Source organism: Epinephelus fuscoguttatus, linkage group LG20 (assembly GCF_011397635.1).
Source record: "Epinephelus fuscoguttatus linkage group LG20, E.fuscoguttatus.final_Chr_v1".
NCBI classification, from domain to species: domain Eukaryota; kingdom Metazoa; phylum Chordata; class Actinopteri; order Perciformes; family Serranidae; genus Epinephelus; species Epinephelus fuscoguttatus.
In genome coordinates, this window is record NC_064771.1 from 958588 (window position 1) to 984147 (window position 25560).

At 40.6% G+C, this 25560-nt stretch overlaps 1 protein-coding gene across 6 annotated transcripts in view; it reads left to right on the plus strand.

Annotated features, from left to right (window-relative positions):
* LOC125880983 (myosin phosphatase Rho interacting protein) overlaps nucleotides 1-25560 on the plus strand; it is a 164615-nt gene that overhangs the window by 48314 nt on the left and 90741 nt on the right. For all 6 annotated transcript variants that reach the window (XM_049563858.1, XM_049563857.1, XM_049563856.1 and 3 more), the window contains 2 exons: nucleotides 4743-4894; nucleotides 6696-6780. In XM_049563858.1, coding sequence (XP_049419815.1) covers nucleotides 4743-4894; nucleotides 6696-6780 — 237 coding nt within the window. The remainder of the gene's footprint in view (nucleotides 1-4742; nucleotides 4895-6695; nucleotides 6781-25560) is intronic.

Below are 25560 nucleotides of genomic sequence, written 5' to 3' on the forward strand. Positions count from 1 at the left end.
AAAGGATAGCCCTAAAGCCATTCTAAAAAGGTAGGTCTTCGGCTTAGATTTAAAAAGGCCGAGATCAGTAGTGGTGTGAATGTCAGGGGGGAGCTTGTTCCACAATCTTGGAGCAGCAACAGCGAAAGAATGGTCACCCCATTTTTTGTATTGTGACCTTGGGACTTCTAACAGAAGCTGACCAGATGAATGCAGGGCCCTGCCACTATCACGGATAGTTAAAATCTCTGGCAGGTAGGGAGGAGCCAGGCCGTTAATGGCATTAAAAACAAACAGCAGAAGTTTAAAATCTATCCTACAACGAACTGGAAGCCAGTAGAGTGACGACAGCACAGGAGTGATGTGTTCACGTCTGGGCGTGTTTGTTAAAAATCAGGCCGCAGCATTCTGTACAAGTTAAAGTCATTAAAGGGTAGACTGGCTGAGGCCGACATAAAGGGCATTACAGTAATCTAATCCTGAGCTGATGAATGCATGAATTGCCTTCTCAAGGTCCTGACGATTGAGAAAAGGCTTCACTTTGGCCAAGACACAGAGCTGGAAAAAGCTCGTTCTGACAACAGAACTAATCTGCTTATCGAATTTTAAACCACTAGTCCATACCCTTTGGTTGCTTTGTCACCCTCTACCTATGCCAATCCTCAATGCCTATGTGCAGTTTCACATAGATTGACCACGTCGGTGAGTCGAAAAATGTGGGACAGACAGAATGACTTACTGATAGAATGACACACTGACAGTTTCCGTGATTATGTACAGCATATCATACCATGACTTAGTCATACCAAAAATTAGAGAAAAAAACCCCAAACATTCGGCCACAGGGGGAACCACAGCGATCGGTTGCATTTTAGCCATTTTTAAGCATTTTTCTGTTATTATAGCGCCACCCAGTTGTACAATTGTCCTGTTTTACATATCTACCAAGTTAAGTAAAAATCGATATGGCGGTTAGGCCTACATAAGAAAGTAGCTCTCTAGCGCCCCCATTTTGTTTTATCAGGTCAATAATGGAGGGTTCCCCTCAGATTATGTGTGGTCATATGCCTACAAAGTTGCGTGGTGATCGGTAAAACCGTTGACATGTTATACACCTTTATGTGATGAGCCACGCCCTCCACAATATTCATTGCCTTATAGAAGCTCAGTTTTAGTAAGTTTTCCAACTTTTGCCAAGGGGGAACTTTAGATAATGGTCCCTACCTTATGTTCACAGAGTTTCATGCAGATCGGTCAAGAGATCTATTTGAGTGTTTTTCAAAATATTTGAAATGGCAGAAAATCTGTATAACCGGAAGTTATGGGTTCTTGAGTCAAATTTGTTCCTCATGAGAAGAGGCATCTCTGTGCAAAGTTTCATGTCTCTACGACATACGGGACATGAGATATGCCCATTCAAATTTTGCAATTTCAATCGGTTGCTATAGTGCCCCCCCCTTTGGCCAATTGATGTAACATTGTTTCATTCGTATCCTCCCATGACCCTCTACCACTGTGCCAAATTTCACATGGATTGACCAAGTCAGTGAGGAGAAAAATGTGGAACAGAGACACAGAGACACACACCCACAGACAGAGTTTTCGTCATTATATAGTAAGATTGTCAAATGTTACACCAAGATTTTTTACAAGTGGTTTAAAAAAGGGGGCGAGAGTGCTACAGGTTGTTGCACTAACATCCAACATAGGTGAAGTGCCAAACAAAATACATTCGGTTTTGCTGTCGTTCAGGTGCAGAAAGTTTCGTGCCAGCCACTGCTTTACATCACTAATACAGTCCGTTAACTTATGAAATGCAGTGCTTTCATTGGGTTTCATGGGCAAATAAATCTGTAAATCATCTGCATAAAGATGGAAAGACAGTCACGTTGTCAACTTATACATTGAGTACCATTACAAGTAAACATTCCACCTTAAAGGCTCTCTAAGTCTTCCTAAGCTTGAAAAGTTTTTGTCACATACAGCAAACATCTCCTCACGATCCGCTAGCTATATGTCCTCTGAATATGCTGTGAAAAAGTTCGGTCTCTGTAGGCAGCCCAGGCTCCGCAAATGGCAACAAAAACACTTCACTTCTGTTTATGTTCAACAATGTTATCAAACACAATGGAGCTAGCTCGCCTTTTAGCCTCATTGTAGCCTATAGCTCTAACTGCCTCTCTGGGCACCACGTTCACGTGTGCGTGCTTGCCCGAGACAGTGAGACATGGGCACCGCGTTCATGTGTGTGTGCTTGCTTTTGCTGGTCTCGTGCTGGCTGGTTGGTGCAGCCTGGACCAAAATGTTTTTGTTGCCATTTGCGGAGCCTGGGCTGCCTACAGAGACTGGACTTTTTCACAGCATATTCAGAGGACATGTAGCTAGCGGATCGTGAGGAGATGTTTGCTGTATGTGACAAAAACTTTTCAAGCTTAGGAAGACTTAGAGAGCCTTTAAAAGTTGCAGGCAGTCGGCCCAGTGAATTAAGTTGTTTTTTCTCAGTCTACAGCTGCTGCTAGAGTCAGAAAAAACATCCTATCATTTTGTAGTTATAGTTTACTAATGTATGTAAAACTCTCCATGGTATGAACAGTGGTTACATAAGCCTCAAAACCAGTCACAGCTCAACCCTGAGCAAGAGTGACCATCCTCTTTTGACCAGTCAATGGACTGCACTGTTTCTTGCTCCACCTTATTGTACTGGATCTGTGTGCAAGGTACTCCAACAGAGGGGTGACCAAAAAGTGGGATTGAAAGGAATGCCTCCATTGGTACCATCCACAACTTTTCACAGTGGAACTGAACTGCCTGGTGGAAATGGGGCTTAGGTGTCAGCCCTGTGATGGTCTGGTGACCTGTCCAGTGTGTACCCTACCTCCTGCGTAATGTCAGCTGGGATAGGGTCCAGCCCCCCCCCTCCCCCCCACGACCCCTAACAGGATGGATAGTCACAGAAATGAATGAATAAAAATGAATACATTTTTAATTCTTTTTTTATGCCCAAAAAGAACTAAAAACACTTAGGAGCAAATCTTGAATTAGGTATTCATAATTCATGCATGAAAGGGTTAATATTTAACAGCATGTGCAAAAATACTTTTACCTTTTCATCTCTTTAATGCCTTTGGGGATACGTAAAAAGAAATTGTTAACCCCATTAAACACTTTGGAGCTCAAGATTTTACAATGTATCTCCTCTTACTATGTTTAAACCAAAAACTCCACGCTCCACTGTAACACTGTCACCACTTGTAAGAGTTTTATACAGATTTTTGGAATTCCTTCTAGTTTTCAAGATTTTTATTTTCCATACTCTTAATTTATCCTTTATGTAGTTTCCTACAACTTATGAGATACGAACACCATTCCAACCTCGATCACTATCTTTTAATATAGCAACAGTTTGGACAGTAAAAAGTGGTGGAGTCTATTTGTGCCTTCTAAAAAAGTGCAGGGGGCTTGACTTCTGTGCCCTCCTGTCAATGCAACCCCTGCCTTTAGCTGTTGGGAACTGTTTGGTCAGAAAGGACTAATGGTGGTGATAGATTTCTCGATGATGTACTATATGTAGTCTCTGTACTGCATATACTGTATGTTACATTTCTCATCTTACCAAATATTATTATGATGTATGTGGCCACATTTCAGCAGTGCAGAATTCCATACAGTTCCACACTGCTGCTTATCCTAAAATATGATTGCTTTTTTCTAGTGGAGGAAATAGTTCCACAGTCTCAACACAGTGTCGTTGCCATATTTGGTAGCTCCAGGGGGCTTTACAGGCAGATCTTAATAAAGCTGAATCTGTGTTCAGTGTCCGTAAAAGGAGCTGTAAAGAGAGCCAGCACCTGTTTCACATCTGTAGCAGCAAAGCCTGATAACAGAGCCGAGGTTTCAAAGCAGACATGGTTGGAGAGGAAGTATAGGGGATTTCTTTACTCTGATGTTAATGAGGCAATAAGTTATTGGGTTCAAATGACAGTGTGTTTATTATCCTGTCATACAAAACATAGGGAAAACTTCCATCTGTGTATTGTTGAATATGGTTCTCTTACTACCAAGATATTTCGGTGTTATAAGTGAAGTGCGTCTGTTGTAGCTGCTTTACAAAGCAGACCCAGTCCTACATTCTTCACTGATCACACACAAAGCAGCTTTAGTCCGGCATCCCTTTGCTGTCATCTCCCCTTTTCCCTCAGTATGTGCTATTACTGAAAGGATTTGCCTAGTCACCATGGTGATTTGGTGATAACAGCAGAGTGTCCATACAGTACAGGCCTGATGTGCCCTAAAATCTGCCCCTTGAAAAGACAGGCCGATGAGGAGTGAGGGATTGGAAGAGACTTAGGAGGAAACCTGCTGAGCCACGTCTGTGAAACACTGCAGCACTGTGGCATGTTTTCCCTCACATCTTCTCTGTTTGAGTTTTAAACTATTTGAAATGTGATATCGATGATAATAGTGTTTGGTCGGGCAGTTAAGCATTCGATGTTAAAAAAACAAGTAAGTGAATGGACATAGATGAAAACAAACCAGTGACTCAAGCATCCCATTCCAGTTTCTTGTCTTTTGTAATATTTTGCTCTGTACATTCTTACTGTTGTAAAACTTGTTGAATTCTGTGTAAACTGCTCCGCAGGTGTGCCATTATTTATTTTGCTATATTCACTTGTCTGCTCCAGCGTTCCAGTTTTCATTTAATCCAAAGGTTAAATCATATAGTCTAATACAATGGCTAATATGTCATGTTGTTTCTCCTCTAGCCAAGCACACTGCCTCAGGGCACAGTGAATATGAACCTCTGTGCGGATGTAATAGACGCCGAGCCCAAGACGGGTCAGAAGAACTCCCTGTGCATCATCACCCCAGACCAGGAGTACTTCATCAGAGGAGAGAATAAAGAGATCATCAATGGGTCAGTTGTCTTGATGGGACTGTTGATGGGATGGTTAGAATAAGATGTGTACACAAATGCAGGGTTTCCCAAAAATTGGGCCGGTCCACATGTCTTGGAAGATTTGAATGTCCCAGACAGACCGGAGAAATTCCACTGAGATATTATCTGTGCTAAGACAAAGTCACTTTGATTGCATTGTTTTCTACTGGAATGCTCTAACTGGCTGCAAGTGACACAGTGCTACTGTTTGAGCTGAAGTTATGTTGGACGCCCTGTTTCTATTTGCTTCTGTCGCTCACTTTGAAACATCCACAATGGATGAGAAACAGCTGATGCATGAAATTATTTATAGAATACCTCCTCATTTCACTACAAAACCATTGGAAAGGTGGCAGGTGGCTGGAGGGAGCCCACAGTTTGTGTGTTTCTGCTTTTAAAAGTAAAAGCATAGGAAGACAGCCATGTACTCGCCCATCTGTTATGTGGTTAAGTCTGCAGGCGAGAGCACAGCTGATGGATAGCCTACATGGTTTGTTTACATGAGGTGTACATATTCACAGCATTATTCTTATTCGAGAGGCTTAATAATGTTGGACTTAAATAGGGCTGTAGTCTCCTGGTCGGCTAGTCAATTATTTGGTTGCTATGCTCTCATCTGACCAAATTCTCATTAGTCGAATAATCGCCGTGTTACTTTCATAAGGAGAAAAGTGCTACATCGACAGCTTTCCAGGATTAATCCATTATTTCCTGTAGTGGGGGGACAGGCTAAGTTACCTGTGACAGAAAGTTGAACTCGCCCACCCTCACCCTCAGCGTCACGGTGACGCAGACCTCCTGTCTGTTTATGTAAGCTGAAACCACACACAAGACTTAAAGGGATAGTGCACCCAAAAATGAAAATTCAGCCATTATCTATCTATTATCTTAGAGTCCTCACAACACTTGCGGAAATCCAAGGGGAGAGTGGGTAGCAGCACAACTGGACACCTAATGGCTGATGGCGACCCAGATTAAAACGTCCAAGAACACAGAATTTAAAACACAGAATGTCTCCATACTGCTCGTCCGTAGTAATCCAAATGTCCTGAAGCCCCGACATAAAAAGTTGTTTGGAAAAACGTCATTTTTCTCTAATTTTTAGCCTCATTGTCGCCTGCAAGCGCACACACACGTCAGCGCAGTGTACACAGAGGCAGTTAGAGCTACAGGCTACAATGAGGCTAGAAACAGAGCCTCACTTGGCATATGGGTGAGTAGATAATGGCTGAATTTTCATTTTTGGGTGCACTATCCCTTTAAGTTTTGTGCGTGATTTATCCTTCAGGATTTATCCTGGCTTCTTATGAACAGAGGAAATCTCCGCTCGTCGCTAGGCTAATTTATACAATGTAAAATGCCATAGGCTGGCACTAATAACGTTAGTATATAGATTTATAATGAAGCCAGTTTGCGTACTTGGGTTTGAATTGGTCTCTATTAAGCCATATTTAATGTGTGTTTTGAATCAGCTATATAAATAAAGTTTGATTTGAACTAAACTTTACAGCACTTAACACAGTCCTCCACTGCCGACTAGTGTTTTGGATGTGTAACTGCAGAGTGACAGACACACCACAGCAGAAGTAAAAATAACGTGCAGATTTTTTTTTTTCCCACGACTAATTGATTAGTTGAAGATTATGTGCGACTTTAGTTGACCAAGATTTTATTTGGTTGACTACAGCCCTAGACTTAAATGAATTTGTCAAGTCGAAAACTGATAATTACCAGTTTTTGTAAAACCTGAAATGTCAGAAACACTCGCCTCTGTCCCCAGGTGGAGTGAACAGCTGGTGGTATACCCCAGAACCAACAAACAAAACCAGAAAAAGAAACGCAAAGTGGAGCCGGCAACCTCTCAGGTAATACTCCTTACACAGTACACGTAAGCCCCGTTTCCACCAAACACTTCCAGTACGGTACCTTTGAAACCAAAAGTACCCTTCCGACATGGTACCTAGAAGAGGTCCATCAATCAGGATTTTTGATTGGCCAATGCCGATGCCGATGTTTTGCCGTCAGCCTCAGCCAGTGACCGATATGTACTGCTAATTTTTTGGAGCTGATATTTGGGGCCGATATTGTTTTTTCTCTCTCTATTTGCATGACAGAAATGTCACAATAATAACAATGAGGGGTACACAAGTGTCAATTTTAGAAAAAAATAACAAAAAATTTATTGAACACAAACACAACACACACAAGTCTCTCTCCTTTTAAACCGTAAGCCTATTTTATAGGTCTCTGCACGAAAATTGCATACCCACAGTGAAATTAAATATCTCTGCAACCACAAGGTCTATTTGAATACTTTTGGTGTCATAGTAAAGGGAACGCTTGTGAGATTTGTGAAGATGTGTAAATATCAGTATATGTGTTATATGTGAAGAGTAAATGAAGATTTTTTTTAAGGCACACAGCACAAATGAAACATGTTGAGGTTCGCCTAAAAAAAATGCATTTTCAGGATGAGTATCCCTTTGGAATGATGCAGCTGCAGCTCTAAACCTCTATCAAATCATAGTACAATATGTGAACATTTACTCTGCAAAGGTTGATTCTGATAAAGTGAAGCAGAAGAATATTTAGTAAAGGTTTTAGTACAGAAAATTCAGACAAGCTCTCCAAAATTGCACCATGTTTGCATGTGATTTTTGTCATGTACAATCCTATATCTTTCATTTTTTGTTTCTGGAAATCCCTAATGATGTTTAGGATATACACATACAACTGTCTGTTTCATTTTTTATCATCTATTTCCCACTCCAAACTGAGCAATACACATCTACTACATTTGAAACTGATTTTCTATTCTGAGCTTTGGAGGCCCGTTTCTCCATGACGGCTTGGTCGATTTGAGTGATTGACACCTCGTTTGATTCGTTCGAGCCAATAGAATGACGCTATACCCACCAAAACGAGATTGACAGCACTGTAAGCCAATCAGAGTCAGCAGAACACGTTGTGGGGAGATGTCAGCTGCTGTGAGTGGTCATTAAGCTTAGCCCTGGAACTTCCGGCCGTCAAGTTTTCCGCCCCGATTCATTTGAATGACGGGCAACATGCTGGTCAACAGGAATGAAGCGTGATTTAACGGTAGAATGAGCTTTTCACGGCAAAAACAAGGTAAGAGAAATATTACAAATATATTTTGGAGAAACGATTTCTGTTGTTGTTGTTCTTTGGCCTCTAGCTCTCTGATGATTTGGGATAGCGTGCTTTGGTGCATATATGTGGAAACAGCAGAGTCTCAGCTTTCATTTGAGATTAACGGTGTCTGTTTTGAATAACGTGGTTGAGTTAGAGCCCGAAATATACTGAGTCGGTCGGGATATCGGTGCTGTATGGAGTTGGATCTGTTGTTGTTTATTAGGGTTCTAACCCCGAAGGGGTAGAACCCTTCTAAGATTGTACCGGTTTATTATTATTATTATTATTATTATTATTATTATTATTAGGGTTCTAACCCCGAAGGGGTAGAACCCTTCTAAGATTGTACCGGTTTATTATTATTATTAGGGTTCTAACCCCGAAGGGGTAGAACCCTTCTAAGATTGTACCGGTTTATTATTATTATTATTATTATTATTATTATTATTAGGGTTCTAACCCCGAAGGGGTAGAACCCTTCTAAGATTGTACCGGTTTATTATTATTAGGGTTCTAACCCCGAAGGGGTTAGAAATTGTACCGGTTTATTATTATATTATTATATTAAAATTGTACCGGTTTATTATTATTATTATTATTATTATTTTTTGTTGTCTGCCGCTTGAGCTCAAATTCCCGTGAGCTGGAATGAGCCAGAAACCTGAAACTTGGCCCAATGATTGGAAATGATGTGCATCAACTTTTATTAAAATATGAGCCCAGTCGGCCACATGGTGGCGCTGTAATTAAGGCTTAAAAATGACTTTTTTGGGAGGCCACGCCCCTCACACCGTAAGTCTGATTGACTTGAAATGACACACAGGTCCAGTTCAATGTGCTCTACAAAAAAGCCTCAAGGACCATTAAGCTCCGCCTGACTAGATTTTTTGCTAATTTGCATAAATTGAAAACAGTAAAATGACATAAACTTTTACAATTTTTACTCCATCAACACCAAATTTGGTACACGGCTTTGGGGGATGACAAGACACATTTCTATTACAAATGAGCCAGATTGGGCCAAAAACATGGCCGTCACGGACCAATGAATCTTTGCTGTGGGCGGAGCTTAGAATTGATTGGCCATAACTCCCACACCCTTTGACCTATCATCACCAAACTTGGTGGGTAGGTCCACAATGAGACTTGGAAGCTGCCTACCAAAGCATTTTGAGCTCAGCCTATAGGGGGCGCTATAAATGCCACACATCTGTATCTCAAAGACCATTGGATGGAATTTCACCAAATTTGGTCTGCTCTAGGGGTGGCTATTAACTAATATCTTGAGTGCCATGTTGACAGGTGAAAGTGGGCGTGGCCTATTCGTCATTAACCGTCATAATTTGCGTTTTATTAATTTATGACCAGCTGGAAGGACCTAGGGACATGAAACGTGGTACATGGACTATAAATGACATCCAAATACTGCTCAAAAAATTTGGTCCCAATCGGCCTCATGGGGGCGCTATAATTATCTCCAGATTTCTCCCAAAATTATCATGATCATGGAACTGTGATTGCTTAAACACTAAAATACCTATTGAAACTTTGAAATACGGATCAATAGGTAAAATTTCAATTTATGTTTTGATGTTCAAATGGAGTCTCTATGTGAAAGTATACCACAAATGTTATTAGCAAGTAGGCGAGCTGAAAACCCGATTTCAAGAAATGTGTGACTTGGAAAGAGTATGTATTGCTTGGAGCTTTCAGGGACAGAGTGGGGAACGTCTTGCACTACGGCAGATGAGGGTCACGGTGGGTGGTGAGGGTCACGGTGGCTGGTTTGGGGCGAAACAGGTTAGAACTCGAAATTGCCTGCGGCTATATTTAGGGTTCTAACCTGAAAGTAGAACCCTTCTAAGATTGTACCGGTTTATTATTATTATTTTTGTTGTCTGCCGCTTGAGCTCAAATTCCGTGAGCTGGAATGAGCCAGAAACCTGAAACTTGGCCCAATGATTGGAAATGATGTGCATCAACTTTTATTAAAATATGAGCCCAGTCGGCCACATGGTGGCGCTGTAATTAAGGCTTAAAAATGACTTTTTTGGGAAGCCACGCCCCTCACACCATAAGTCCGAATGACTTGAAACTTGACACACAGGTCCAGCTCAATGTGCTCTACAAAAAAGCCTCAAGGACCATTAAGCTCCGCCTGACTAGATTTTTTGCTAATTTGCATAATTTGAAAAACAGTAACATGACATAAAGTTTTACAATTTTAATTCAATCAACACCAAACTTGGTACACGGCTTTGGGGGATGACACGACACATTTCTATTATAAATGAACCAGATTAGTCAAAAAACATGGCCGCCACGGACCAATGAATCTTGGCTGTGGGCGGAGCTTAGAATTGATTGGCCATAACTTCCACACCCTTTGACCTATCATCACCAAACTTGGTGGGTAGGTCTACAATGAGACTTGGAAGCTGCCTACCAAAGCATTTTGAGCTCAGCCTATAGGGGGCGCTATAAATGCCACACATCTGTATCTCAAAGACCATTGGATGGAATTTCACCAAATTTGGTATGCATGCTCTAGGGGTGGCTATTAACTAATATCTTGAGTGCCATGTTGATAGGTGAAAGTGGGCGTGGCCTATTCGTCATTAACCGTCATAATTTGCGTTTTATTAATTTATGACCAGCTGGAAGGACCTAGGGACATGAAACGTGGTACATGGACTATAAATGACATCCAAATACTGCTCAAAAAATTTGGTCCCAATCGGCCTTATGGGGGCGCTATAACATAGAGTGTAAAGCTTGAAAGGCTCTGCCCGCCGCACCACAAGTGCTATTGACTTGAAACTTTACACACACATCCTTCTGATAGTCCTCTACAATAAGCCTCTTGCACCATGAATGCCCTTACAGAATTTTTGCTAATTTTAATAATGTTAAAAACAGTAAAATGAATAAGCTTTTGAAATATTTGTGCTATCAACACCAAACTTGGTATGAGGCATCGGGGGACCGAGACACTCATTTCTATTATAAATGAGCAAGATCGGACAAAAAACACGGCTGCCGTCACGCAAAGTGTCCTTGGAAAGGGCGGGGCTTAGCGAATAACGGCTGTAAAATGTTAAGCGTTTTTCCGATCGTCACAAAACTGGGTAAATATCATCAGAAAGGGACCAAGAACACACCCAAAAAAAGATTTTGAGATCAGCCTATAGGGGGCGCTATAAATGCCACACATCTGTATCTCAAAGACCATTAGATGGGTAAAAAATTAGATGTGACTTGGAAAGAGTATGTATTAATGGGAGCTTTCAGGGACAGAGGGGAGAACGTCTTGAACTACGGCAGATGAGGGTCACGGTGGGTGGTGAGGGTCACGGTGGCTGGTTTGGGGCGGAACAGGTTAGAACCCGCAGATTGCCGCTCGCTGCTATATTTATTATTATTATTATTTTTTGTTGTCTGCCGCTTGAGCTCAAATTCCCGTGAGCTGGAATGAGCCAGAAACCTGAAACTTGGCCCAATGATTGGAAATGATGTGCATTATTAAAATATGAGCCCAGTCGGCCACATGGGGGGCGCTGTAATTAAGGCTTAAAAATGACTTTTTTGGGAGGCCACGCCCCTTACACCATAAGTCTGACTGACTTGAAATTTGACACACAGGTCCAGCTCAATGTGCTCTACAAAAAAGCCTCAAGGACCATTAAGCTCCGCCTGACTAGATTTTTTGCTAATTTGCATAATTTGAAAAACAGTAAAATGACATAAACTTATACAATTTTGACTCCATCAACACCAAAGTTGGTACACGGCTTTGGGGGATGACAAGACACATTTCTATTACAAATGAGCCAGATTGGTCAAAAAACATGGCTGCCACGGACCAATGAATCTTGGCTGTGGGCAGAGCTTAGAATTGATTGGCCATAAATCCCACACCCTTTGACCTATCATCACCAAACTTGGTGGGTAGGTCCACAATGAGACTTGGAAGCTGCCTACCAAAGCATTTTGAGCTCAGCCTATAGGGGGCGCTATAAATGCCACACATCTGTATCTCAAAGACCATTGGATGGAATTTCACCAAATTTGGTATGCATGCTCTAGGGGTGGCTATTAACTAATATCTTGAGTGCCATGTTGGTAGGTGAAAGTGGGCGTGGCCTATTCGTCATTAACCGTCATAATTTGCGTTTTATTAATTTATGACCAGCTGGAAGGACCTAGGGACATGAAACGTGGTACATGGACTATAAATGACATCCAAATACTGCTCAAAAAATTTGGTCCCAATCGGCTTTATGGGGGTGCTATAACATAGAGTGTAAAGCTTGAAAGGCTCTGCCCGCCGCACCACAAGTGCTATTGACTTGAAATTTTACACACACATCCTCCTGATAGTCCTCTACAAAAAAGCCTCTTGCACCATCAATGCCACCCTTACAGAATTTTTGCTAATTTTAATAATGTTAAAAACAGTAAAATGAATAAGCTTTTGAAATATTTGTGCTATCAACACCAAACTTGGTATGAGGCATCGAGGGACCGAGACACTCATTTCTATTATAAATGAGCAAGATCGGACGAAAAACACTGCTGCCGTCAAGCAAGTGTCCTTGGAAAGGGCGGGCCTTAGCGAATATCGGCTGTAAAATGTTAAGCGTTTTTCCGATCGTCACAAAACTGGGTAAATATCATCAGAAAGGGACCAAGAACACACCCAAAAAAAGATTTTGAGATTGGCACATAGGGGGCGCCACCGCCATTCCCAGATATTCCCGTTTTTTTCCCAAACCGTTTTCCCGTTGAAAATGAATTACGGAATCTTCAAAAATCACAAAATTTCAAACGGTAACTACCGATTCATACTTTCAGCTAGAAACTCCATTCAAATTGGAAAATATTCAGCAATTCCTTGACTTTTTACATAGGATTCAACTTTTCAATCCCATTCAAACTTTCCAAAATATTCAGCGTTTTCTGAAACTTGGTTATAATGGAAGTCAATGAGAAAATCCTTCAAACTCACTCATCTTCACCCACACTTCACCATCTCATACATTCACGTAGAAACTCCATTCCAACTCTGAAATGTTGACATTGCCATCGACTTTCAGTGACTGATTCATATTTTCCATATCTCTTTTAGTTTTTCTACACCAGCTGTTTAAAAATCATGAAATTTTCAGCCCTTCTCAGAATTTATAATGGGTGTGTATTATGGAATGTTGAGAGTTAGAGTGGGTGATGTCATCGCTAGAGTGCACAGCACCTCTGAAATCATCAAGAAATTTTCTATTAAACTCGCTGGTGCGCCACATCGTTCACTCTACATACACAAATTGTACACCAAATTGTAGGAAAAGCCGTTCGATGGTCGCAGAGGTGCGACCGCTGAAGAAAATGGATTTAGGGTTTTGGCTGCAGGTGGTCTAAAAGGACAAGTCCAACCAACTGCCCCATTCACTCCCATGTTAAGTGAGAGCCCAAATTTCTGGAAGAAAGCAGACCATTCCACTTATGTCCATCATGGCTCTGGCCTCATTTTTCACACCACAGAAATGAAATTTACACCTTTGTGATCCGCATCCTGTCCTCTCGCTCACGGTGTGCTTTTTGTAGCTGTAGCACTTAGGGTTTTTCATTAAACAGTTGGAGTTTGAGAGGAACTTTTGGCTCAGTTTCTGCCTTTCCTTGGTGTATTTAAATTTGACTGTGCCATTGCCAACTGGTGATTGGCTGAATCAACTCCAGCCGTCCGGCCAATCGTCTGTGTGTCACAGCACAGTCAAATTCGAATATTTCAGCAACCTGACTTCTTTGCAGTTAAAGCCTCATCATACAGAGGTAATTACATATGTGTCAGTCTGCCTGTCTGGGTCTGTCTGTCTCTGTCTTTCTGTGTCCATCTTGGACATTTTAGACTGCAGTCTTTTTTAGCTGTTAAGTTAAGCTGTTTTTTCTATCTGTAAGTGGACATACACACAGACAGACAAACAGACTCACACATACACAAACGCGCGACAGCACGTAAACATACACACATTCAGGCATGCACACACACACACAGACACACAGTGATACATTTACTGCTATTAATAATTAGCATATTGGTATGGGGATACTAGTTGGCAGCAAGCATCAGGCACACTCAAAATTTCATGTGAAATTTTCTAGTTCATTCATTCACTCATTCATTCATTCTTGAAAATGAAATTTTCATTCATGAAAATTTCAAATGCTCTGCAGAGATCAGATGAAGGCCACAGGATTTGTTTAAAGCCAATTTCCCAATTGCGTAACTTCTATCATCAGGCCTTATGACCACATTATCATGAGATACATCGCCAACAGTAAAAACATCACTTTTAACACAGTTAAAAAGCTCCATGTAATGTCTTCTCCATAATTCCATAATATTTACACTGCCACTTACCCCCTCCATACTGGAGGACAAAGGTATTTTACTATGATTCATAAACTTGACTTCATTCCAAAAATCATTAACATCATTTTGTTGCATCTTCCTAGCCAATGCATTTGCTCTCAGATGGAGTCTCTATGTGAAAGTATACCACAAATGTTATTAGCATGTAGGCTAGCTGAAAACCCGATTTCAAGAAATGTGTGACTTGGAAAGAGTATGTATTGCTTGGAGCTTTCAGGGACAGAGTGGGGAACGTCTTGCACTACGGCAGATGAGGGTCACGGTGGGTGGTGAGGGTCACGGTGGCTGGTTTGGGGCGGAACAGGTTAGAACCCGCAGATTGCCGCTCGCGGCTATATTTTAGTTGTTGTTTGCGCTGCGTTTGGGGCATGTAAAAAGGTTTTTTACAGCCTTGTAGCCCAGTTTCTGCTGTTTAATTTGATGTGCAACATCACTATATTCTTCACACTGTGTTTGCAAAGTCGCTCTCAGAGTCCCCCAATTTTTGGACTTTTGGTTTTAACAGATTAAAAAAATATATATAGTACAGGCCAAAAGTTTGGACACACCTTCTCATTCAATGCGTTTTCTTTATTTTCATGACTATTTACATTGTAGATTCTCACTGAAGGCATCAAAACTATGAATGAACACATGTGGAGTTATGTACTTGACAAAAAAAGGTGAAATAACTGAAAACATGTTTTATATTCTAGTTTCTTCAAAATAGCCACCCTTTGCTCTGATTACTGCTTTGCACACTCTTGGCATTCTCTCCATGAGCTTCAAGAGGTAGTCACCTGAAATGGTTTCCACTTCACAGATGTGCCTTATCAGGGTTAATTAGTGGAATTTCTTGCTTTATCAATGGGGTTGGGACCATCAGTTGTGTTGTGCAGAAGTCAGGTTAATACACAGCCGACAGCCCTATTGGACAACTGTTAAAATTCATATTATGGCAAGAACCAATCAGCTAACTAAAGAAAAACGAGTGGCCATCATTACTTTAAGAAATGAAGGTCAGTCAGTCCGGAAAATTGCAAAAACTTTAAATGTGTCCCCAAGTGGAGTCGCAAAAACCATCAAGCGCTACAACGAAACTGGCACACATGAGGACCGACCCAGGAAAGGAAGACCAAGAGTCACCTCTGCTTCGGAGGATAATTCATCCGAGTCACCAGCCTCAGAAATCGCAAGTTAACAGCAGCTCAGATCAGAGACCAGATGAATGCCACACAGAGTTCTAGCAGCAGACCCATCTCTAGAACAACTGTTAAGAGGAGACTGCGCGAATCAGGCCTTCATGGTCAAATAGCTGCTAGGAAACCACTGCTAAGGAGAGGCAACAAGCAGAAGAGATTTGTTTGGGCCAAGAAACACAAGGAATGGACATTAGACCAGTGGAAATCTGTGCTTTGGTCTGATGAGTCCAAATTTGAGATCTTTGGTTCCAACCGCCGTGTCTTTGTGAGACGTAGAAAAGGTGAACGGATGGATTCCACATGCCTGGTTCCCACTGTGAAGCATGGAGGAGGAGGTGTGATGGTGTGGGGGTGTTTTGCTGGTGACACTGTTGGGGATTTATTCAAAATTGAAGGCACACTGAACCAGCATGGCTACCACAGCATCCTGCAGCGACATGCCATCCCATCCGGTTTGCGTTTAGTTGGACGATCATTTATTTTTCAACAGGACAATGACCCCAAACACACCTCCAGGCTGTGTAAGGGCTATTTGACCAAGAAGGAGAGTGATGGAGTGCTGCGGCAGATGACCTGGCCTCCACAGTCACCGGACCTGAACCCAATCCAGATGGTTTGGGGTGAGCTGGACCGCAGAGTGAAGGCAAAGGGGCCAACAAGTGCTAAACACCTCTGGGAACTCCTTCAAGACTGTTGGAAAACCATTTCAGGTGACTACCTCTTGAAGCTCATGGAGAGAATGCCAAGAGTGTGTAAAGCAGTAATCAGAGCAAAGGGTGGCTATTTTGAAGAAACTAGAATATAAAACATGTTTTCAGTTATTTCACCTTTTTTTGTTAAGTACATAACTCCACATGTGTTCATTCATAGTTTTGATGCCTTCAGTGAGAATCTACAATGTAAATAGTCATGAAAATAAAGAAAACGCATTGAATGAGAAGGTGTGTCCAAACCTGGCCTGTACTGTATATATATATATATATATATATATGTGTGTGTGTGTGTGTGTGTGTGTGTGTGTGTGTTCGCTGATATGTTTCACCCCTCATAGTGTGTGTGTGTGTGTGTGTGTGTGTGTGTATACACGTACACGCACATTGGGGCTGAACTCCACCGTGCGAACAAGCGACCATGTAGAGACAGAAATGACATGCCATTTAATTTAAGTCATCACGTGCGTCACATAATCGTTTGCATAATCATGATTTCAGTTTTGACCAAAATAATCATGATTATGATTTTTTTCCATAATCGAGCAGCCCTACGATCAACCATAAAGAATAGTCATTGAAATGCAGTGTCGCTTTTTTCGACATAACATAACCTTGTTGTAGGCCTGTTATGTAGCCTTCCATGCAAAGACAACAGATGAGCAAAGGAAACTTTGTCCAAAGTAACTGCCCATGCATATTGACAAACTCAATGAGGCTAGCTCTATAGCCTAGCTCTAGAATTAGCCTGTGTAGAATCTAGTTTGCTAGATAGCAATACAGTTGCAAGTATATTTAATGACCACTCATTTGGCATTTGCATTTTTCACCTTCAAAGTTCAAGGCAGCAGTACTATGGAAGCGAATCGTGACTAATATTTAAATTAAAATGTATTTGCAGAAATGCTTTTTCATTTTAAGATTGTGGCTGTATTATTTGACTCATAAATAAAATTAATCATCAATCATCCTATTTGCATTTTAATTTTCTTCTTCAAGACTGCTCATTCTTTTACTTAATTAAAATGAAAAAGAAAAAGTCATTTGAGATTTAATTTTCAAAATATGCCCCAGCAAATAGATACCAAAATTCAATTTGAAATGTAAAATTTGAAAATTAAAATGCATTTGCAGAAATGCTTTTTCATTTTAAGAATGTGGCTGCATTATTTCACTCATAAATAAAATTAATAATCAATCATCCTATTGCATTTGCATTTTCTTCTTCAAGACTGCACATTTTATGCCATAATCAAAAAGAAAACAAAGAAGACATTGCTATTTCATTTTCGTGGTCTGCCCTGCAAAATAGTGACCATAATTCGAAAATGATTTGGCAAACTGAGCGGCACATGAAAGTGACGTCAGGAGCCGCTCTTCTTCAGCTGACCATGGTGCTACCCATCTAATACAGTAGGGGGCGGTGTGCACATTTGAGATATGGATGCATCACAGATCATGGCGCTCCCTGAGATTGTGCTTTCTAAACATCGTAATTTCCCAAAACTGAATAAATACCACACATAGCAACACAAAACTGCTTAGCTAGCTCAATCATGTTGTAACTAAGATATCTGCTGGAAAAAATAATTTTTTCATGGACTGTTCATTGAGGATACGGAGTTAATAGGTCCGCTGACTTCAGTCATTTAAACTGGGAGCAGGTGCCGTGTCTCTCATTGTTAGTAGGCACTAGGGTTGCTACGGGTTACCTGCACAGCTGTGGGCGTAGGTGGTGATCAGTCACATGTAGGTTAGATAGGGGAGTTGATCAGTGTTATGGAACGAGAATCAGGGGAGGCCACACAGTTTTTCAACCATGTCTGTGTGTGTGTCGAGTGAATGGGTTTTCGTTATAATCGTACTATTTTTGTCCTTTTGCATGAGCTTGTTTTAAGTCTTCTTTACACTTGGCTTTTTGTAGGTGTTTTTAACGTTTTTGTAAGTCAATAAAGTGTTCAAAGCGTACCATTGAGGACCTCATGTTTGCACACCAACATGAGTTAAAAATGGCTTCGGATTCCCTCAACTGGCATTTTTGTAGTTGGACTGCTGATACACTCAGCTTGAGCTTATACTCTGTGGACATTGTGATTTCCCAAAACTAAATAATAGTCCAGCAACTTTTCCGGAGGAAACCCCGTGACATTGACACGTTAAATAATTTTCATACATACTGCCTTGGTTTGATTCTAACCCGTACAATATGGTTGTTGAATATTGAATCTGCTCGTGAAATTAATAAATTATGCACAGCTAAGATTAACTAATATGATATGGAGTACCTATTGACATCAGTGTGTAATAAGCCTGGAGGCCATAGCTAACAAGCTGCAGTCAACAAAGACCCTTGTAAACTTGTATACGTTTCATAGATATATTTACACTACTGTTAATTCAGCTTTCAGCATGATCTTGATCATGATAGAAATTAAATTGCATCATGCCATCTTGCTGTTCTGCATTAAATTGTTAAGCAAAAAAATATCCATTGATCAAAGGAATTGTTGGACTGTATGTTTATCTATATTATCTATATATATATTTAATATCAATAAATCATTGCATACATAAGTAATCATCTTAAATATTTAGGCTAATATAATTTAGATCTGCCCTGTAAAAGTGTGTGTATAGCGCACTGAATGAGTGTTTGGTGCGAAGATGTTATGACCGCTTGTCATAAGAAAACACAATGCGCTCACTTGTAAGGTCCTCTTCACACCTAACACTCATTCAGTGCGCTATATACGCACTTTTACAGGGCAGATCTAAATTATATTAGGCAGCTTTGTATGTATGAAAATTATTTAACGTGTCAATATCACAGGGTTTCCCCCGGAAAAGTTGCTGGACTGTGTGGTATTTATTCAGTTTTGGGAAATCACGATGTCTACAAAGTATAAGCTATAAGTACAAGTATAAACTGCTCCCAGTTTAAATGGCTGTCAAGTCAGCGGACCTATTAACTCCGTATCCTCAATGAACAGTCCATGAAAAAATTATTTTTTCCAGCAGATATCTTAGTTACAACATGATTGAGCTAGCAAAGCAGTTTTGTGTTGCTATGTATGGTTTTTATTCAGTTTTGGGAAATTACGATGTTTAGAAAGCACAATCTCAGGGAGCGCCATGATCTGTGATGCATCCATATATCAAATGTGCACACCGCCCCCTACTGTATTAGATGGGTAGCACCATGGTCAGCTGAAGAAGAGCGGCTCCTGACGTCACTCTCCTGCGCCGCTCAGATTGCCAAATCATTTTCGAATTATGGTCACTATTTTGCAGGGCAGACCACGAAAATGAAATAGCAATGTCTTCTTTGTTTTCTTTTTGATTATGGCATAAAATGTGCAGTCTTGAAGAAAAAAATGCAAATGCAATAGGATGATTATTAATTTTATTTATGAGTGAAATAATGCAGCCACATTCTTAAAATGAAAAAGCATTTCTGCAAATGCATTTTAATTTTCAAATTTTACATTTCAAATTGAATTTTGGTATCTATTTGCTGGGGCATATTTTGAAAATTAAATCTCAAATGACTTTTTCTTTTTCATTTTAATTAAGTAAAAGAATGAGCAGTCTTGAAGAAGAAAATTAAAATGCAAATAAGATGATTGATGATTAATTTTATTTATGAGTCAAATAATACAGCCACAATCTTAAAATGAAAAAGCATTTCTGCAAATACATTTTAATTTAAATATTAGTCACGATTCGCTTCCATAACAGTACAGCTAAGTAACCAATTAAAAATACAATTCTAAGCCTTACTGTTCTCTCCCAGGAGCTGTGTTGTTTATTTGGCCACTGTCCAATACTCTGGCTGTATTGATGTGTCAGTCGCAAACGAAACAGCTCCGCTTTGTTTTTTTCTCTTTTTTTCTGTTCAAGCCGCAGGTAATTGGTCAATATGTGTGGTGTCATCTGTGTATGCACTGAGCAGAAGGGGGAGGGGCGGAGGTTACAGACACACAGCACAGGAGGGAGGGAGACAAGAGAGAGAAAGAGAGCAGGCTGGTAACCTAGGCACCGAGCGGGGGAGGGGAAAGCATGCATTGCACGGGTTCTCCAGCAACACTGGGCTGCCTGCGGATATGCATATAATTGATCGATCTCTAGTACCTACAGGGTTCCTACGCAAGTATGGAATGTATGGAAAAGTATGGAAATAAATTTGATCAATTTCCAGGTATTTAAAAGTATGGAAAATGAAAAATAAAGTATGGAAAAATATTTATGTTTCCAGACTATTACCACTGTTCTAAAATACTGTTTTCTAAAATAGAAAATTAGGTATTTCCAAAAATAATTTAATCAATCCGGATCGTGTTTTATGCCAGGCCAAGCACAGTTTGTGTGAGAGCAAACGTCTCAGAAAACATCCCGCCCGTTTTACCTGATTGACAAGTGGTATGTCCAGTCAGCTGCCCCATGATGCTCCTCCAGCCCCCCCAGGTATCAAGTTTCACTCGAACACTGCACCTTTGACAAGAAGACGAGTTTCATGTGGTTCACAATGGGTAGATGCAAGTTTTTGGATGGATGGCTTGACATGGCGTATATAAATACTGGTTGGCCAAGGATTCCCAATTCACACACAGAGCTAGATGCAAGCTTTGTGTGAAATCGTTTGACATCGCCAGCATGGGGGAGAAGGTGATTCTGAGCCACATGAAAGGAAAAAACACGAACACATCTCATTACTGCATCGCTTGCACCCCGAGTCCCAACCTTTTTGCCTCAGCCCAGACATTGAACTTACCTGAGTTTTTATTTGCATGCCATTATGGTACTTGGCTACAATTGCCTATTAAGAATAATTAGATATGATGTGAAATATGATACATTGATATATTTACTCAGATGTCACATATTCTCTGAATAAAATAAAAACAAACGCCGAGAAGTCTGGAAATTAGGGTATGGAAAAGTATGGAATTTTGAAATTCCAAATGTGTAGGAACCCTGTACCTAGAAACTCGCGTTTCCACTCCAAATTCTACCCTTAAATGTGGGCGGGGTTATTGTCACCCATTACTCTGTCCAGCGCTCACTGTATTTCCTCATTATCGGTTGCTGTAGCCCAACGCTACGTGACCCTTCAAAAAGAAGAAAATTACTGGGTGCTCTCAGGTAAACTCCAGGTAGATGCGAGGTGCTCTTGAAGTTGAATATTAACTGTTCAGAAGAGGAGTAAGCCACTCGGGCTTTCTTCTGGCACACTACGCACTGAGCCTAGGAATAATATTAAAAAGCCTTTATTTAATTGGGCATGTGAGAGTTAAAATACATAGGACCAAATGCCAAAAAAAAAGGCCGACCAGTTTCGACCACCAGGTCTTCTTCAGGGCGTGGCAGAGAAAATGTGTGAACCCGAGTGAGAGGTTGTGATTTGTTATTAGACCTCTTATCAGTGGAGTAATTGGAAACAGGAAAGGGTCAATTACATCACCATCAATTCACATCAGGTCGGCTTGCAGAATGTAAACATTAATTAACAACAATATTTTCAGAGATGAACAACAAACAATATATCAGAGTGGACATCATCAACAACAATATATCAGAGATGAATTTATAAAAAGGGTCTAAAATCTACCTCTTCATTTAGTCCAGGTTACATCAAAGCATCAAATTTGAAAATCCAGAATGTCTCTCTTCATAATAATTTATTGAGTCTGTTTCCTCCTCTGACTGCTCCACGCATTCAGTAGGCTGTTGTTCTTATTATGAAAATTATTGAAGTGGCGTGCCATAGGATAATCTGTATTGTTGGTTTTCATGGCATATTTATGCTTCGCCACTCTGTCTTTTAAGCGTCTTTTTGTGCGCCCAATATAAAAACAGCCACATGGGCAACTTAAACAGTAAACTACATATGTGGTGTTGCAGTTGATGAAATGTGTATTTTTGTGTTTCATTTGTCCTCAAATCAATAAATTCCTTCTGTTGTATGATATTAGAGTAATGATTACAGTTGGTTTGCATACACTTAAAGATTCCTGTAGGTCTTTTAAGCCAGCTGCCTGCCCTCTTAACTGGGAGATAGGTGTACATCACTCTGTCTTTAATAGAAGGAGCCCTTTTAAAACAGAAAGTAGGAGGAACTTGAAAAACCTCTTTCAGAGAAGGGGCACTTTTAAGGATGTCTCAATTAGACAAAATAATCTTCTTAATTTGTTGAGCTTGTTGACTGAAATGTGTAACAAAATAAGTGCCCGAAGTGCTTCTTTTCTGTCTGTTTGATTGTTGTAGGAGCTGGGGACGTGCAATGGAAGCTGCCTTGGTCTGAGCTGTTGAAATAATAGTCTTGTTATATGATCTATCCAAAAAACATTTGGTCATATGTAGAGACTGTGTATGAAAATCTGAATCCTGATCACATATTCTTCTCAATCTCTGAAATTGGCCGGATGGGATGTTGTTTTGAGGTGGGGTGGATGGAAAGACCCATAATGCAATAAAGAATTACGGTCAGTGGGTTTTCTAAACAGTGTAGTGTGTAATTTTTCATCATCCCCTTTATAAATGGTTAGATCTAAAAAGTTGATATTTTCTCTAGAGTTTTCCATTGATAATTTTATATTTTTGTTAGCGTTATCAAGATAATGGTAAAAATCCATCAGATCCGTCTGGCTACCCTTAAAGAGAAGAAAAATAACATCAAGAAATCTACAATACATTTTAATGTTTTCACCAAAGGTTTTTTTTTCATGATTAAACACATACTCAGACTCCCAGAGGCCTAAGCAAAGGCAAGCATATTCAGGGGCAAAGCTGGCTCCCATACTGGCATCTTTGCACTGTCTAAACAATCAATCTTGAAACAGAAACACATTATTGTTTAACACCCGTTCAGTAAGTTCTACTATGAAACCTATAGGGAGCGTTAAATCCTCCTTGTTAGAAAGGTAATAGTTAACAGCTCTCAGTCCATCAGAGTGATCAATATTAGAATAAAGTGCTTCAACATCTAAAGTGACCATAAAGTCCCAATCAACATCCTCAATCTGGCTCAGTTTGTTCAGCACATCTGTAGTGTCCTTAACATATGAATGTAACTTATGAATGTAAGGTCTTAAATAATAGTCAATAAATTGTGAAGCTGGTTCAGTGAGAGTGACACTGGCAGCCACTATAGGTCTGCCTGGAGGATTGTCTTTAGGTTCTTTGTGCACCTTAGGTAACATAAAAAAAGTGGCAAGTCTGGGGTGTTCACATGACAAGAAACTGTGTTCCTAGGTATTAATCCAACCACTGTCTCTGGCTCTATTTAAAAGAGCAGTAAGGTCGTCCTTCATGTGCAGGAGAGGATTCATACTCAGTTCGGTATTATACTGAGTGTTTTGTAGTTGGCGATAGGCTTCTTGGGTGTATTTATCTTAATGCCACACCACCACAGCCCCGCCCTTATCGGCTCTTTTTATAATAATGTCCCTGTTCTTCTGAAGTTCATTTAAAGGCGCCGTATGTAAGAATGTGGCCAAAACGGTCACTGCACTCAAATTCAAAATACTGCCGCGAGTCGTGTCCGCCCCCCCTCCCCTACAGATTCGAGGTTGCTGGACAGCAGCACGCTGGAGACTGATTCGTTTGCCCACAGGCGGCCGCCGTGGCAGGGCTGCGTCACCGCATCTTTGATCTTCGGTTTTCCAGCGGACCGTTGGAGCAAGTCCGGCATTTCTGCTGCTAACGCTGCTGCCGGGATACAGCGGAGGAGGAGCTGGCTGCTAATGTTATGTACCTGGACACTGCTAATGCTGCTTGCCGCTGCTAACGTTTGTCGATGACCCACCTGCACATGGGCTACAATGTATGATTGAAAATGTATAACAGTTGAAAGTATTCGAAATGTCACTCCCCGTCTAGCTATGATGCTAGTTAGCCAACTTTGGCTAAAGCTTACCTGTTGAGGAGAAGAGTAGCCACTTTGACATCCAATTTCAAATTCTTCTCCGCTTTCAAGTGTCTCCACTGTTCAAAAGCATCTCCTATATAGACCCTCGCTTTGCCTTGAGTTTTGTCTTGCCGTTTTTGGGAATCATAACGAGGCCGTTTGGGTTTAGTCGCATCGTCAGCCATTGTAGCTCAGTCGTAACTGTAACTGATGCTGAGACTCTGCTGACTGCGTGACTGGTAGACGGCGGTGGGTGGCGCAACAGGCCAAAACAGAGATTCAAAACATAAACATGATTTGCGGACCGTAACATTTTTTTTTAAATGCGAATATTCTGTTGTAATTTCTGTTGTCGGTGAGATCAGTATGTTATATTAACGTTATTCCCTAGTCTCTGTGACATATTAGGATGATTTTATGACTGTTTGCTTTAGATTTCTTACATGTAGCTCCTTTAAAGCTGTGCGTTCAGGGGTGGTCAAGTTGTGTTTATGTGGATGTGGGAGAGGTTTGTCAAACAGTTTTTTAATGTCATAATCAATTTTCTTAGTGAATGCCACCAAGCTCGGATTGTTGCTCAGAGGAAAAAATTGGGACTTAGGTTTGAAAGTCTTTTCTGAAGTGGTAAGTGGAGGCTAAGGAGTGTCACCCGGTTGCCTCTATGAATACCATACTTTAAGGTGCAAATTCCTATAGAATCTGAACAAATCGATCCTTGTATCAAAGTGGTTGGCATGATAAGTTGGGGCGAAGGATAAACCTTTGGACAGTACCTTGATCTGGTGTGTGGTCAGCTCGATGGGGGAGAGGTTAATCACCGTACTTTGTGCGCCCTGCTCCGCAGGCCCACAAATTAAGAAGATTGTTTTGTCTGATTGGGACATCCTTGAAAGTCCCCCCTCTCTAAAAGAGATTTTTCAAGTTCCTCCTACTTTCTGTTTTAAAAGAACTCCTTTTATGAAAGACAGAGTGATGTACACCTGTCTCCCAGTTAAGAGGGCAGGCAGCTGGCTTAAAAGACCTACAGGAACCTTTAAGTGTATGCAAACCAACTGTAATCATTACTCTAATATCATACAACAGAAGGAATTTATTGATTTGAGGACAAATGAAACACATAAAAATACACATTTCATCAACTGCAACACCACATATGTAGTTTATCGTTTAAGTTGCCCATGTGGCTGTTTTTATATTAGGCGCACAAAAAGACGCTTAAAAGACAGAGTGGCGGAGCATAAATATGCCATAAAAACCAACAATATAGA